We start from the raw sequence: 17,535 nt of genomic DNA, 5'->3' as shown, positions 1-17,535 counted from the left end.
TCCAACTGGCTTGTGCCTGTAGTGTAATTTGTATTGGTGGAAATGTTCAGCAATAGGTGGGGGAGGGGAATGGTTCATAGTCACAATCTGTGGCATTTCATCAGAAAACTCGGGCGTCTGAAACCGTGACTTTCTGCCACCTGGACACTGGTGACCCAGACTGGTTCTGGGTCTGAACAAGATGTGCAACAAGACGCACGCAGAGCTCCACCTCAAGCTTGGGCACAGGGAAGATCACCAATGAAACGGAAATCTGGTGTAAAACTGAAGCACAGCCTCGTTAAGGAGCAGATATTTGACGTAGTGAAGCTCCGTGTCCGTTTGTTTGAGGGGCCTAATCGTCCAGAGGGGCTGAAGAACGCAGGCAGACGTCTTCAATTCGCCTGGTTATGGAAACGCTGCCAGAGGCCCGACGGCTACAGCTGACACACACACGCACGCACACACACACACACACACACACACACACACACACACACACATCAACGTTTCACCCAAACCCAGACCCACCACCCTCACACCCCAGCGTTCGAGCAAAATCTTGGCTGGCCCACAACTGTACACCGTGTGTGTGTGTGTGTGTTTGCCTGAAGGCCATGCCCCTCGTCTTCTCCACCAACCTGTCATGCCAGTTGTTGCTCTCGCTAACATGCGCATTTGACACGAGAGCGCGATTGGTGACACCGAGGAGGATGAGGCTGCCACACACATCGTGCCTTTCTGCTCTCATTAAACGCAGTCCGTCACTTTCTAACACACAAAATCATTCTTTACCACCCTTCCTGTCCTCTCCTCGTATATGAAAAAAAACAAAACAATTATCTTAATGTTTAACATTAGCTTCCTAAAAGACAAACACAAACCGGGTCCTGTTTTTCATTTATTTCGCGGCCCCCCAGCTGTTCTCCAGCTGTGCCGAACGCGTCGCTTTCGTACTGTTTTTGTTGCAGCTCTGACGCGCCAGATGTTAGTCACACATTAATGTCTCAGCCCATCTGAAATTGTTTAACATGTTCATATAAAGTCTTCTAAAAATAAAGAAGTAATAATAAAAAGAAAAACATTTCCCAGATGTAATCTTTTTCGTCTCCACTGTTGACGATATGTAACTGGTTATTTTCAGCAAAATAAGACAATGAAATTCAACAATATTAAATTGAATTTGTTTTTTGTTTTTCAATCGTAGTTCCTGACTAAGTCTGTAAACTGCATTACTTATTCGCCACTGTTTCGTTTGATGCGTTTTTATATCCAACAGATAAACGAATGAGAGCAAACATTTGCCTCATTTCTACCAGGCTGCAGTTACTCTAAAATGTTTCATTGTTGTAATAAAACAAATGCATCACAAACAGGCGCCCGATGCGCTAGTTTAAGGTTCTTGATGGAACTTTTTTTTTTTTTTATTGAAGTAACTTTTATTATGTTATTTTGAGGATTTTGAGATGGAAATCTATAAAAAGCAGTTCACACAATAATCTATTTAACTGGTTTATCGTCGGTACGAAATATAAAAAAAATGTGTTGTGAACATGTTGCTCCAAATATGTGAAACATCGACCTATAAAGCTGATTTTAACATGCAGGGTGATTTATACATGTTGCTTAAAGAAAGAGAGGGAGGGAGAGGAAGGAAAAAAAAAAACAGGCGGGCCTCACAAACCTCCTGCTGCCGTGCTCCATTTACTGTTTCCCATCATTTTGTCACACAATGTCTTATTCCTTTCATAATTTATTTTTATGTGGACTCCAACATTTAGACAGATTATTGTATTGTAAAAAAAAAAATACAAACAATTTTCTATCAACAATAGCAAAGAAAAAAAACTAGGAACACAAGATGATAAATGAAAGAAATTGTTTGTTTTTTTTAATCCGTCTGGCCTGACAACCTGCTGCAACCAGAAGCTCCTGTCTTTATTAACATTTCCAGGCAGGAGTTCAGCGTCGACCGACACGAGATCAAGCAGTGTGAAATAAAAACGCTCTTGGCTGGTACTTTTATTAAGCCTGATTGGAAAGTTTGAAGGATGAGCGATCTGACGACGGCGGCGCAGGCAGCTCTGGATGGGCTCAGACTTTGTTGATTTTTTGCTGTATTGACGGAGGTGACCGACCTGCTGCAGGCGGCTGAATCTCCCCATTTAACGTCATGGCTGCGAGGCCAGCTCGCTCCTTTTATGTCTCGTGTTTTAACATAAAAAGTGTTTCTGCTGATGTTTCTTTTCGCTTCTTTCCTCCGACAGAGAGGACAGGTGTTAATGCCCCAAATATCCATTTATATTTATACAAAGTTGCCTCAGTGTCAGCGACTGGGGCTCTAGATGTGTCGCTATACGTGGTTAACGCTCCAGCTTGCGAGCCTCTGGCTACGGCCCGACATCTGAGCTGCAAATCTGTGCGTCTCCATGCGTGTGTGTGTGTGTGTGTGTGTGTGTGTGTGTGTGTGTGTGTGTGTGTGTGTGTGCGTGTGTGTGTGTGTGTAAGCTGTAAAGCCACCGTTTGACAATGCTCTTTCAGCAGGCTGCCCTGCGGTCGCTCCTGGCTACAAAAGCCAGCTGGGCAGAGCGGAGATGGGAGAGATGAAAGAGGAAGACGACTGACCAGCGCCATCCAGAGGAAGGAACGCAAAGCATGTGAGAGACGCAGAGAGAGATGATGGGAAGTGAAGGTTTCTCTGTGCGTCGGTGAATCACACCACTAGGAAAACGTATACACATTAGTAAATACAAATCTTTTTTTATTCTTGTTTTTTTCTCTGTGACAGACTCCAAAAATACAAAATCTTACAAAGTATTTTTGATCTAGCTTCTAGTGCAAATATCTTAGACAAAACTAACTTACAAGTAAATATGAGCTTGTTTTAAGTCAATAATTCCTTAATATTGATTAAAAATTACTAGTTATAAGAGAAATAATCTGACAAAGAAACTAGCACATTTTCACCTATATTTAGGAATTACTTGGATAAAAAGCTTCTGTTTCCTGCTGAAAAGTTACCTGTAAGTCAGTTTTCCCTTATTTCAAGTGTACTAAGAGATTTTCATTAGAAACAAAATCAAAAATACTTAGTAAGATCTTGTGTTTTTGCAGTGTACTTCCTCCCACAGTCCAGACGGATGTTTAGCATCCTTATGAAGGACATTAAATCTGTAATTAAAAATGCATTCAAAGCTAATGCTATTTTCTAACCATTAACAGCTGAACAATCCCACTCTAGATCATCTGCAGAGGCTTTTATTTGCAAAAAAGAAAGAAAGAAAGAGAGAAAGAAAGAAAGAAAGAAAGAAAGAAAGAAAGAAAGAAAGAAAGAAAGAAAGAAAGAAAGAAAGAAAGAAAGAAAGAAAGAAAGAAAGAAAGTGTAAAAACATGCGATCTCTAAGAATGCAGCTGAGAAATGCACTTAAAAACGGTGACAGGAGTGCCGTTAATACTTGCGGCATAAAGCGAATTAGAACCAGCAGTAAAAAAGAAAAAAAAAAAAAAAACTGGGCCGCCTTTTTTGTCACTCTTTCATCATCCCTCTGTTTATCTGTACCTCTCTCAGATCACAAACGAAAGCTGCCCTGCTTTCTTCTGCTCGGCCGCTGCCAACTTCATTTGCAAATGAAAAGTTTTGCGAGGAGCGTCCTTTTGCTTCTGGGGGCATGGCAGCACACTGTGTGTTAGGGAGCGAGGAGGATGGGGAGGGGGGAGAGAGAGGGAATGAGGAGAACAGCAGAACGGGTGTGTGTGTGTGTGTGTGCGTGTGTGTGTGCGGCAGATGAAGCAGCCCTCGCCTGAGGCTCGCCGTCCGCCCGCGGTAGCAGCAAGCCTGTTCCTTCCTCCTTCGGCCCGCCGCGGCCATTTGTTCCATTAGCCGATCTGCTGGAGCCTCTGGTGCAAACACACGCACACATCCACAGGCGTGCATACTTCAACAACTGCTTGCACAGCTCCTGCCACACATGGCCCCTCCATCCCTCCACCATCCCTCCCTCCCTCCCACTTTTTCCTCCAGACGTACGCACAATCCTTCTTGGTGGAGGCCATATGGCCGAGCGAAGCCTGTGGATCTGCAGGCACATCTGCGTATATGTTGCTGCTCTCCTTATAAGACCGCACCTCTACGCAACTCGACTCTGGCAAACACACTCTGCTGCCACTATGAGCTTAAATAACTGTTGGTCTGTCGGATAAACGCGCGCGCGTGTGTGTGTGTGTGTGTGACCCGAGTGTGTACGTGCATCGTGATAATTGGTGAAACAGCCTGTGAACAGCTGTGAGGTGAGGGAAGGTTGCGAGGTGTTCGGTACAGAAGGACGAGGGGAGGAGGAGGAGGAGGAGAGAGGAAGAAAGTTGGAGTGCAGGAGAGAGGTGAGGAAGAGGAGGGCAGGCACAGCTGAGGAACTGGATTTAGATCCGAAATGTGACAGAAAAATCGACACGAAGAGCAATCTGGAGCGAATATGTTCGTGGATGTAAATGAATCTGTTTCCACTCAGTTTTAACTTTTATCCCAGCAGATCATATGTAGAAATGTTTCTCTTTCTGGAAATGGCTTTGCTGCACAATAATAGTGTAACTATTGTAGCATTTCTGGGGTAAGTTTACGTAAAGATGAAAAATATTTCATTTGAAAAACTCAAGGTACAAAAACAGCTCATCTGTGCAAAAATAGACAATCAACCTTTGTTTCTTTTCGGTAGTAGACGTGTCGAAGTTGTCATAATTTTAGCGTCACCAGTGAAACGGACGGACAAGACACAATAAGTTTGTGTCACACAGTCGGGCTCTGAATATCTATATTTGTCCATTTGGATCAACTCTGTCCTGTTTTCCTGTTTTTTTTGTTTTTGTTTTTTTTATTTCCTGAGAAGCTAAAACCCGAGAGGTGCAGACATTGTTTCAGAAAAACTTGGGTGTCAATTGATTATTTTATTATTTTCCAAATATTTAATGTCTTTAAGACACACTCTTATTAGATTTGTCTAAGGCAATACCCAATTCCTGTTCTCTGCTAATGCTGGTCTATTGGTGAACAACAATCGGCCATAAAATAAGAGAAAAGTATAACATGGGTTCTGTGATCGATGCAGTGGTTTTGAATGCAACAGAAAATTTTAAATACATATATCAGAACATAAGTACCAAACCTTTAATTGGTTTTTATGTGACTTCTTAGATTTAATGCATTTACTGAATTAAAAATCACCAGCCAATTTAAATCTGTTCTAGTTTTATGAACTGAAACCAGTATCAAAACCATCAATCTCATAAAAAAGTTCACTTCTGCTCCTGTACTTTAATATAAAATATCTACATTTAAACATCTCCAGTCACAGTGAATTAATCCTTTTGCAGCGTCTGGCTCTAACTCTCTCTTGCTGTCCCGCTCCAGCTCTTCCCCCCCTCCCGTCCCCTTCATTTCCAACTTAAAAAAAAAAAAAAAAGAGGCAGCAACACAGAAATAGTGAAATAAATAATTAAGTGGCGCAGCAAAACATTGTGTGCTAAAACCCCTGTGTAGTTTGGCAATCAGCTTGCCCATGTAAAAATAAATCAAGCTGATTTTCCAAATGTTTTGTGCGTGGTGCGCTGTTGCCGCTCTTCGCAGCACAGATTGCAGGCCGATGGAGAGGCTGTGGGGAGGGGCGGGGCGCTGGATAGTGAACCCACTTACACCAGATTGTTAACACGTACACCTTAACCCCCGAACGGCGCGGCGGGGGGCCCGCTGAGCAACCAGGGCCCACAGGGAGCAGCGAACAATACTCGATGTATAGATCTGTACGCTAACAGGAGGGAAGGAGAACCTGCGTTGCTGTTCAGCGCAAGGAAAGAACCATATGATGTTTCAGCTTATAGGCGAATATGTGAACAAACTGATGCGCTGACAGAGATCTGAAAGTTCAGGGGATTCAAAGTAAAACGCGAGACTTCTGTAACGCTTTGACAGACACGGTAGAAGTACGTTTTATTTTTTTGTTCGTTCGGGTGCAAACAAAGTATTTGTGGTTTTAAAAGGCGGCAGAATCCCATCTGCAAATAAAAGGAACAATAAAAAGCTTTCCCTCATCTCTGCTCTGCCTCCGAACAACAAATCAACAAAATCAAATCCAAACTACATGAATTTCCTGCTTAAACCAAACAAATTACTTTCCCTGCCCAACCCCAGCCCCTCCAAACACACACACACACACACTCACACACACCTTAGGAAGCAGAAACGTGGTCAGCAGATCAGCAACTCGCTCCCAAACTGACCTCCGCTAGAGCTGAACTCTGGAGATTTCGAACTACCAGGAGGATTCATCAACAAACTGAGTGTCAAAGCAGAAAATAAAACTTCATAAATGCCAAGAGTGATTATCGTGGTTCAGTTGGGAGAAGAGAGAAGTTTGGTGCCAACTTCCCAGCCAATCCCACTTTTGGCAGCCGGAATCCAACTCTGCTTACCCTCCTGAGAGCGTGCAATAGCTACTACCCATATGCACAGAGGCGCGCACGCGGGCTCACGCGCACACGCAGGAGAGAAATACCACCACAGCATATGCACGGAAACATACAGTAGATTCAAGCTCTGTAGCGCGTGACAACTTAAGATTGTTTTTCCCTTTTACACACACACACACGCACACACACAAAAAAAAACAGTCAGGCACGACCAGGAGACAGCTGTGACTCGGTAAACTTTGTTTTTTTTGGCGGCGTCCCGACTGTCGGCAGGTTAACACCGGTGGGAGGAAGACAATATGTAGTGTCAGTGATGGTGAGCGCGTGCACGCGCGCGCGTGTGTGTGTGGTGTGTGAGTGCAAACGTGGAAGTGATGGTGGAGGTGGGGGCGCACTGGGGTAGAGATCCTGCAGAGTGGGGCAACAACACCCACACACCCACGCCCACGCTGGCAGAGCCAGGCTGCACGCCAGGCGCCCTGCCGAGACGCGCACCAACTGGGCTCCGCACTCAGGAGGAAGAGACCCCCGCATCGCCGTGGCGACGGAGCAACTTTTAACTGCAGCTTTGCAAAGTGGAGAAAAAAAATTAAAAAGTTAACTTCAAAACGTTAAAACTAGAAATAATAATCTGATAGAGGACAAAATACGAATACATGAGAATCCAAGTTTTTTTATTTTACTAATAAATTTTTTTAACACAGTTCAGTTTGTGCCCCGATTTAAGGACCTTTGTCTTGTTTCTGAGTTTCATAAGTCAAGGCATGAATGGCTGTTAAGAAAAAATACCACTGTGTCGTGTTTTCAATGCATTAAAAAAAGTATTTGACGCAAAACGTATCTAATTGAGAACTGGTATTTAAAGAAGAAACAATTATTCCTACTGATGCTAAAATGATAAAACACTGAATATTACAGCTGTAATAATGTTACTATCTATTAATTACTTTTATTTTAATGCACTAACTTAAGCAAAATATGAAAAATATCTACTGACACCTATTTTTTCAGTTCTGCTCTTTATAGAGAAGCATGGGAAGTGTAGCAAGCCAGCCTGTATTCTGCTGTGAGCTTCTAAATAATGTCCATCACTGGGTTTTTTCTTTGCATCTGCAAAAAAATAAATAAATAAATAAAAAATAGTCATCTGGATGACATATTCTGTCATCCAGATGATGAAGAGTGTGCAGCAACAGGTGGGGGAGGAGTTATTCTCTAATTCATACAGCTGAAAAAAAAAACTCTACAATTTTCCTGGTTTCTCATTTGTTTTCATCTCTTGAAAAAAGTTCCTTTGCACTTTTGAATGAGTTGCTTTTTAAGACGTTGGTCACTTAAAGACCCACAGGTGTGTATCTTAAATCTTCCATAATTTCCACATTTTTCGATCCTTGCCCTATTTCTGAAAAAAAGTTGTTAAATATTTGAGCGCTCAAATGCAAACCACACAAAATACAGTCAAAATCCTGTTCCTTCAAAAGAAAACCCGCGGCAAATGTGAACATGACCGGGTTAGGATGTGAAACGAGGCTTTAGATTCAGCCTGAGTGATTGTGAGAACGTTCTGCGCAGAGTCTCCACACCTGTCCTTCATGCGCTGGTGCATGCGTCCATGCTGGACACACTGCTCCTCCATCTCCAAGCAGCGCGCTCTCAGACTCCTCACCGTCTCCTCCGAGTGCTGCTTCTCCAGAGCCAGCTGTTCCAGCTCGCTCCTGTGCACAGGCAGCAGGAATGCAAACAATGAACAAATGAAAGTACACCCTGTCCTGCACGGAAAGGTACATGCAGGGCATGCTGGAAATAACTATGAAATAAGAAAAAAAAGAAACATACAGTGCAGAAGTGTTTTATTAAATCAAAAGTTAGTATTAATTGCTAACTAATATTTCAAATATGTTCCCATTTTCTCTTCTTCTTTTCCATACTACTACCTGGAAAATCCTTAAGTTAAAAAATCCTTAAGTTAAATGTAAGACTTCCTGGGTGAATAGAAACCCTGATAATTCCTTCAATAATTCAACAATTCCTTAATATCAATCAAAATAAAGCACTAGTTCAACTGGCAGATTATTTAACATATAACAAGATATTTCTCCCATGTTATAAGTAGCATGACAGTGGAAACAGTACTTTTTTATTAATATAAAGGAATTATTAACTTAAGACGAGCTCAGATATTGAACTGAAAAGTTAATTATGAGTTAGTTTGGTCATATTTCAAGTGTACTTTTGTGTTTTTCCCACATTAATGTAGTCAGTAATGTATTTAAAATCACTGCAGACTGTTTAGAAATAAGTAATATTGTTGAATACATTAACTGCTTATTAAGCTTATCAATAACAGTGAGAGTAAAAACAGGAGCTGGAAAACACTGAAGTCTGCAAAAACACAAAATCTTACCAAGTATTTTCGGTCTAGTTTCTACTGCAAATATCATAGTAAAACTTGAAATAAGAAAGAAACTAACTTATAAGTAACTTCACAGAAATATATAGGAGCTTATTATAAGTCAAAAATTCCTTAGTATTGAATTAGTATTGGCAGATTATTTCACTTATAACACTGGGAAAATGTCTTGTTATAAGTGAAATAATCTACCAAAGGAACCAGAACGTCTTGATCAATATTGTGCGACTTAAAACAAGTTCCTATATCTTGATGAAAAGTTACTTGTAAGTTATTTAAAGTGCACTACAATATTTGCACTAGAAACTAGACCAGAAAAAAACACTTGGTAAAAAATGCCCTTTGAACCCTTAAAAATTAGCTTCAGCCACATCCCACAGACCTGCAGCCTGAAGTCTGAGTAACACAACATCAGCGAGACCAACTGCTGAAAATAATGAGTTTATTTGCTCGTCCCGCTGCAGCTGTCTTGGTGCGTCCTCACTTAGCCGTCCAGCAGGACTTTAGCCGCTAGAGTGGACCTGGACTCCAGGAGCGCAAACAGCCAGCAGCACCAAACACCGCTCTGCTGCAGCTTCACAGTCTACACAGACATATTACTTTATAATACGCAAAAAGGAGTACAGAGTGTACCACAAGAAAGTACTGTGCATACTTCAGACTGTGTGTGTGTGTGTGTGTGTCCTGTGGTTGGTGAGGCCAGTGCGGTCTGTCTCGGCCAGATTGAGGGCTGTCATGTGACTAATGTGTAGCACAGCTCCAACAGCTGACAGGACACTGGGCCCAGGGTCAGGCTCGTACATAGACACACACACACACACACACACACACACACACACACACACACACACACACACACACACACACACGGGCAGCCCAGATGGAGAGCTGGGCAGGCCTGCTGGGACTATTGTAGCATCAGGTTAACAAGAAAACAGGTCAGACTGCAGAGCAGTTTGTAGTTTTTTCACATGTTCTGCCCGACAGCCGGGGCGGATGATGATTTTGTGAAACGATGACACGGACGTCAAACGTTCAGAGGGAATAAAGCGCCGAGTGAGAGAACAAACAACTGTTCCCTTGAAACAGAAAACAAAATGACAAACAAAAGTTTCTGCCGCCGAGTTACCAGGCGACGTGGGGAGGGAAATGAGAGGATAATTCAGGGAATAAATGTTTAGGAGGAAACACTGACCTGCTTTGAAGAGACAACTCTTCCAGTTTGGCCCCAAGTTTGCAGCATTCCTCTTTGAGCTTCCCGATCAGGGAATTCTGGGAACCCATGAGATGCTCCATCTCTCCGACTGGAGGAAATGGCCGAAAAGATGAAGTTAGTCTATTTTTCCTCTTAAAAACCAGTCGCATACAGACACCTGCTTCAAGCTCTGGTAAAAACCTCTAGAAACAAACACATGACAGGGAGCGTCAGCGGTATTTATACTAGAGGGGAACAGAATTGGCTGTTATTTAGCTTAAAAGCTCCTGACTTGAGAGAAAATGAAAGGTGGCTTCTGATCGAATGCACCATGCATCTAATAACCACAGCAGCCTTTGGTGGGGAAGATGTTACAGAAGGGAGAGAATACACGATGCAGTTCAAGCAAAAACTACATGTTGAGACATTTCTGTTCTTCATAGGCCGTGAGAGAGCGAGACGTAAGGCAGATAACAGGAAGGCTGAATGAAACTCAGTTAAGTAACCGTGTTACAGATATTTTAATCTAAATGAGTCATTGGGTTTGGAAATCATATTTAAAGTATGAATCAATATTAACAGTAAGCGCAACAGGGCCTAACAAATAATTGCTAATATAAGTTAGCAATTTCTTCCTATATCTTCATACAGTTTTTGAAGGCAAATCAGAATTGACTGAATTTAATATCAACGGGTAAAAGCTTTGCAAAAAAACATCCAAAATGGGCAGCAGAACTCCAAGCGATGCATGTCTAAAATTTTACAGCTCAGTTATTCAGTATAAAATCACATTACAAAAGTTACATTAGAAAAGCCATAAATATGAGATCTGTTATCCTAAATTAAAACAAATAGCAATACTGTTAAAAATAAACTGGCGTTAGCGACAGGACAGCCACCGGTAGCTGTATTATGTTATATTTTGTGAGGAACACATAACATCGAGTTTCTCACAGATCTTCCAGATGTGTCATCACACATTTCGACTCAGGTTTCAATTACAAAAAGAAATTTGCTTAATGGAAACTTTCTAAAAAAAAAAAAAAAAAAAACCTCACGTTTTACATTAAAACTTTCTGTGCGAGGATGAAGTGGTTTTGAATGTCAAAGGGTTTTTCGCAAAACTGCAATGGAGACACTTTTTTCACATCACACAAGTCATGTGATCAACAAACATGCTACTACTGGTGGAAAAGAAGAAGGTTTTTGAAGACTAACCGCATGAACAAACGTATTTACGTGTGATTTTAATTGAAAACGCAGAAAAATTGTGATTTTTTTTCGACATTAGCGAAATATTAACAAAGTTTTGCAGACATTTATAATGGAATCAGAGTTAATGGCATTAATGAGAAATTCAATCTGTTCCTGAGAGGAAATGATGCAACAGCAGAATATTATTAAAAGGTTTGCAGGGCTGCTCAAGTCCAGTCCTGGAGAGCGACCTCCTGCGACTTTTAGATCCATCGCTGCTCCAACACACCTGAATCATTACAGTGACTCGCTACCAGGCCTCTGCAGAGCTGAATGACATGTTGATGAGGAAATTCAGCCGTTTGGTTCAGGTGTTGTGGAGCAGGAACGCATGGAAAATTAGCAGGATAGTAGATCTCGATCAGAAAGAGAAAATTAGAAAAGGGAAACATCGGTCTTATTTCCTCCGCTATAAAACGAGGGAAGCACTGGCAGACTGCACTGCTTGGTGATTCTTTACAACTCTCTATTTTACATGCAAATTCACAAATTCAAGCACTATGAGCAGTGGAAGAAATTTGTTTCTGCTAAAAATGATTTGAGTCTGACTTTTCCAATTAAATAACGATATGAAATTCAGTTCTTTTCATTCTTTAGTTAAATTCAGCTGGGAAACTACTTTCATACAAACATCCACAAACAGGAAAAAAACTAAATGTCTCGGTTTCAAAAGGCTATACAGTTGATACACAATAAAAAAAGAAAACGAAACTACAACAGCCTGATGGATCAGAGGACAACTATTACCTTATGGCTAAAGCAAAGCACTCTGAGGAATACTGCAGCAAAAGCAACATACATATGTCTCTTTTAATGGATATCCAAAAAATGCACTTGTCAACATTCTCATTAACATCAAAAGTGCTCAAACAACAGGAGTCGGCATGCAGAGCGAACCAGTCGTGCATTGAAGACGGATCGGAAATCTAAAGTGTGTGAAAAAAGGGTAAAAGGAGCGAGGTTTGTGTTTGAACGTGCTTTCCTCCTCCTTTTTCCTGCAGCCTTCCTGCCACGTCCTCATCCACACATGGGGGCCTCTTTCTGAACAATCCAACACCGGGCTTTCATCGCTCCTTTGAAACGGTCTACGTTTCTCTCTCGAACATATGTCTGCTCTTTAAAAAGAAGAGGAGAAAAAAAACAAAACAATGGCTGCCGTTTGGATTGTGGGAATGATCCACCTGCTTCGACATTCTGTTACTGTCAAACAAAACCAAAAAAAAAAAAAAATCGCCGGTGACTTTGAAAAGTCACTCAGACAGATAATGTTTGTTTTTGCTTCGCGTGCAGTCTTGGTTTGAGCCAAATAGCAGCATTGCTGAAGTCTGACCCTTCGCTTGAAGTGTTTTGTTACAAGTTTCCTACAAACGACGATTAAATCGGGTGAAATCTGACGTTTTGTTTGTCCATTAACTGTTTTAATGTGCCTCAGCCGACGTAGCGCTCCTGCAGAACTCGGATGCTACAGAGTGGCAAACTATAAAACTACAACATCCCACGGACGTGTGAGCGCGCACACACTCAGCGAAGTTTTGGTCACGGGCTGGAGAAAGTTGTATGAAGAATACTAATTAACTGAGCGGGCTTTGAATATATCTTGCCATGTGTAGGCCAAAAAGAACCCTGGGACACAGAAACACAGCAGAACTGGCACTGGAAACAAACAGAGGAAAAATGAGGGAGGGAGTGAAGGAGGGAGGGTTGGAGGGACAAATATCTGATATCATCTAGGGGTTGGTCTGTACACATTTACTCAAAAACAGAAACATGAAAAAAAAAAGAAAACAGAAAGGTGGGAGGGGAGCGGAGAAGAAGGGAGGGGGGCGGATGGATGGAAGGACAAACGGATGGACAAAGAGGCGGGATTTGGAGAGCAGGAAAGCTAATTATCCAGCTCGTCTGTTGGGCTGCATGGGGATAGGAAGTGATGCGAGTTACTAAAGGACATCCACCCCTCCATCCCCTCCCCATCCACAGCTTCCTGCTGTGCTCTGATGTCAGCTCTCTTTAGACAACATGTGTGCCGCCGACACGCGCCAGAAAGAAACGCTTTGTTTACCCCCCCAACCGTCCATTCTTCCCTCTATACCCTCCATCTTTGTTCTGCGTACCAGCAGGCTCCCTAGTTGTTGAAGAGAACCACAGGTAAATAAAAAGATAAGATAGGCGAGGGAAGGGAGGGTGGCTGAAGGTGGGTGGTGGGTGTTTGGGGGCAGTGGGGGGATCCAGATGGCACAGCAGATGTGGTAACAGCAGCAGCTCTGCTGTGCAGACAGACAGGGAGCGCCGAGCCGGGTCTCTCTCTCTCTGCTCTGCTCCCATCACCTTCCCATCTTCCCTTCGCTTGGCTAGTCTTTATTCTCTTCTAAGAGACTCTATTTCTCTTCTGTCTTTTTTTTTTTTTTCTTGTCTTTTTGAGGTCACTTCAACTCAGCTGGAATTTATTCCACTACATATTGTAATGGAAGATTTAAGATCCTGTTCCAGCAAAGATCCCCCCCCCGCTGGGATCTCCTTCCGGAGGAGATGGAAGCCATGAATCTCCAGGGCGGCCGGCTCAAGGTTGCTCTGGTTCTTGTTTTGGTCCGGCTCAACCAGCTCTTGTCTAATCTGAGTGGCTGTGTCAAAGCACTGTGGCTGAAGGCTGCAACACCTTCAAGGTGCTGCACGTCCCGGTGGACCGGGCAGGAAACTAATAATATTTCAGCAAAAAACATGGTGGTGGTAGTATGATGGTCTTTGGTTGTTTTGCTGCATTGGGACCAGAAAAACCTTTCATCATTGACTTTGGACTCAGGTTTTTACCCAATACATCTTAAAGTAGAATATTTAATCATCAGTTACCTAAACCTAAACCTCCTGCACACTTTGTCTATAAAAACAAGACAATGATCCAACACATGTCACCCAGACCATCTCTGATTGGATCTTCAAAACATGAAAATTTAAAGACTTTTGATTAGCCTAGTCAAAGTTCATGAAATCACTGATCATCACAGCTTTTTTTTTATTATTTGTTCAGGTTAACTTTGTGTAATATTGAAGTTTGTTTGAAGATCTGAAACATTTAAGTGTCAAGAAAAAGCCACTGTGACATAATGGAGTGCAGCTAAATTTTAACAAAATTATCTTTTCAGGAGAACAATATCAGCCCCTACTGATAGAGATCAATATTATTATTTGATAGATTTGTTAAATATCCGATCAGTTTCTGGGTTATGTTATTCAGCAATAAACACTGAGTCTCTAATGGATGGTTATGACAAAATATTTGATCAAAACACACATTTACAGCAAAACCTGTGGGTAAAAAGTCAAGATTTTATAAAGTGTGGTTTGTCACTGAAAACCTTCAAATGCAGCCATATGTGAAGATTCATGCCCACTTTCCACCTGCCTTATAACCACCGTAAAGGCATATGTGTGTCTATATTCAGACGTTCTATATTTAGCATTTAATCATCATTATTACTGACTTCTATCCAGCCTACAGCAGCAGTAGAGATGTAGTAATGCAGCATCAAGTAGTTGAGTACGTGAAGTATGAGCATCTGCCAATCTGCTGCGAACAGTAATATATTCACCGATTGAAAACTGTGTGCAAAACAAAGCTAAACAAAATGTGACAGGAGTGTTATACATGTGAAAGCTATTTGAAAACTAACACGAAGCAGTAAAGTGTAAGATAAAAAGGCATGGTGAGGATAAGGCAAATAGGACTGGAGGATGATGCCAAGATAAGAGAGAAAAGTTTCAGAACTAACACTCAAAGTTATTGGATAATAGTAAAGAAATGGAAAGAAAACGGAGTGTAAATCCCGAGCATTGAAGCACCGACCTCTCTGCAGGTGTTGAGCCTCTGTTTTCTGCAGCATGACAGCCAGCTCCTTCTCCTGCGCCCGCGCTGAAAGGGTCACAGACGCCATTTCCTCTGCATGAGCCCGCTCCGCACTCTCTCTGTCCTGTCTGAGGGAAAACGCACAAAAACACCAACAGTTAATGTTCTCAAAGCATCAGCATCAAATGCACTTTTTAACCTTAGAAAAAAAAAACCCACCTGTGTACATAAAAACTCCAGACTAGAGACTAAAAGCACGATGGTGTCACAACTAAAAGGAAGAAATCAGTAAAACCGAACATGATTGGATTCAGATGATTAAACTGTGGAGAAAACAGAAAGGAAATGCATGTATTGATCCAAAACTATAAATGTGTAAAGCAAAGTATCTGATGCTACCTGGTTCTACGACGCTGACCCAAAATAGTCATGATAGGTTAAAACACAATGGAGTCAATTAAACTTGAAACTAAACTAAAAACATTTCCCATTTCATTCAACTAAAGTATATTTGCTTTAGAGGGACATAATTGTGAAGTGGAAGAAAATGTAATCAATGGAAAAGACACAGAAAAACATGTGGAAGAAACGCCTCTGGTCAGATAAAACCAAAAGTGTATTTTTGCCTAAATTTGCAAAGTGAGGCATAAAAAAAAATCTTGTGATGGCAGCATCATCCTCTGGGGATGTATTTCCTTAGATAAACAAGCTGCTCAGAGTTGACGGAGACATGGATCTGGAGTTACATATCGGGCAATTCTGGAAGAAAACCTGCAAAAGACGTGAGGCTGGATCAGAGCTATAATGGTTCAGCTTAAAGCGTACTGTGTCAGAATGGCCCAGTCAAAGTTCAGAGGTAAATAAGATTGAGAATTCGAGGCAAAAACAAAATGTTTGCTCTAAATTTAATCTAACTGAGCCTGAGCTATTTTACAAGCAGTGTAAACATCATCGTCTTAAGTAGTAAAAGCTGGTAGAGAAAAAAATCCAAACGGTTCCAGAAACTATTAGCAGTATAACAGACTCTGTAAAGCACAATACGAATTGTAAAATAGGCCATATACTAATTAGGTGACTTGTAAAAGAAATTATGTGGACTAGAAGTCATTTTGGGGCGAAGTGTAAGGGATGCACATGACTCTTTTCACATTTTTATTAGCATTTTCATTGTGAAAACCATTTAACCTCTTCATTCTGCTTCTCAACTGTGAACGACTGTGTGTCGGCTTATCAGATCAAATAAAATCAGGCTTAGTTTGTCAGAAAGTCTTCACCGGCTGCAATCACAAAGTTTTCAAACAAAATGAAGGGTGCCGGCATGAGTTGAAAGCTGTGCTCCCGCGTGCTGAACTCGTGTTTCTGAAACAAGTTGTAGGAAAGTGCAGAAAAGAGTGAGGAAGAGGACGATGGAGGAGGAGAGGACAGATGACACACGAGGGGCTGAACGCTGCCGTCAGCTTGGCGACCCATGGGTGACATAGCTGCTGTCTGCGACACATAAACCTCTGTTTTACTGCAGACTGGTTTCAATTACTGCTGAGGTTCAGAGCCAAGGCTGAAAACTTGATTAAAAATCCTTCTGTAATAAAAAAACCAAACATTTCCAATGATTTGTTACAGAGCTAAAATTGTGCATTTTGTTTTCATGCGTGCAACGGCAGCACGATCAACTCCTGACATATCCGACACGAGTCGGTACAGAACCTACTGACTGAGCAGCAGATAATTCTTGGTTTCATTCAAACCCTTTTAATGATCCGGACTGAGCAGGTAAGATCCAAACCAAGGTAGCATTCTGTTCCTGCTTGAATCAAACTTTACCGTTCAACTAAGTCCAATCGCATCGAGACAACAGAGAGACAGACAAAGAAAGAGAGAGAAGAAAAACTACAAAGACAGGAGGGAAAAAAAAAACACAACACACACACACACACAAAAAACGAACAAATAAACAGAACTCTTCCTGAAGTCCAAAGGCGCTAATGAAGAGAGAATTCTCCAGTTTAAGTGAAAACTTTTCTCCCCTACAGCGCTTGGCCTGTATCTCTAAAGTGACCGCGTCTGTCTGTTCCTTCGTGTGTGTGTGTGCGCGTGTGTGTGTGTGTGTGTGTTCTCCTGCTGTCCTGCTGTCTGGGGTGTGAAAGCGGGTGGCGGGTGTGCAGGGGACACAAGGAGACTGTGTGTATCTGTACGCGTATGAGTGTGAGTGTATGAACCCCCGCTGGGCTTGAACAGCAGCCTGAGCCACCAAAGCGCACACCAGGGCTCAGTGGGAGACGGCGGGCAGGCATTGCCAGCCATTTGGTCCTGCAAGAGGTTCCAGGGGGCCGTGTATTCGTCTATGTGTGTGTGTACGATGAGCTTGCGTGTGTGCGTGTGTGATCAGGAACAGGGGGGCGGAGG

General features: G+C 42.1%; 1 protein-coding gene across 1 annotated transcript in view; it reads right to left on the bottom strand.

Moving 5' to 3' along the window:
- Window positions 1-17,535, bottom strand: part of sdccag8 (SHH signaling and ciliogenesis regulator sdccag8) — a 48,571-nt gene that overhangs the window by 7,753 nt on the left and 23,283 nt on the right. Inside the window, exons 14-16 of the mRNA XM_015003156.2 lie at window positions 15,133-15,260; window positions 10,041-10,149; window positions 8,019-8,150 (exon numbers count right to left, since the gene is read on the bottom strand). Of these exons, the coding sequence (XP_014858642.2) occupies window positions 8,019-8,150; window positions 10,041-10,149; window positions 15,133-15,260 (369 nt within the window). The remainder of the gene's footprint in view (window positions 1-8,018; window positions 8,151-10,040; window positions 10,150-15,132; window positions 15,261-17,535) is intronic.

This window comes from Poecilia mexicana, unplaced genomic scaffold (assembly GCF_051168715.1).
Source record: "Poecilia mexicana isolate PSO_F unplaced genomic scaffold, ASM5116871v1 scaffold_15, whole genome shotgun sequence".
NCBI lineage: Eukaryota > Metazoa > Chordata > Actinopteri > Cyprinodontiformes > Poeciliidae > Poecilia > Poecilia mexicana.
This window is presented reverse-complemented; position numbering and strand designations above follow the sequence as displayed.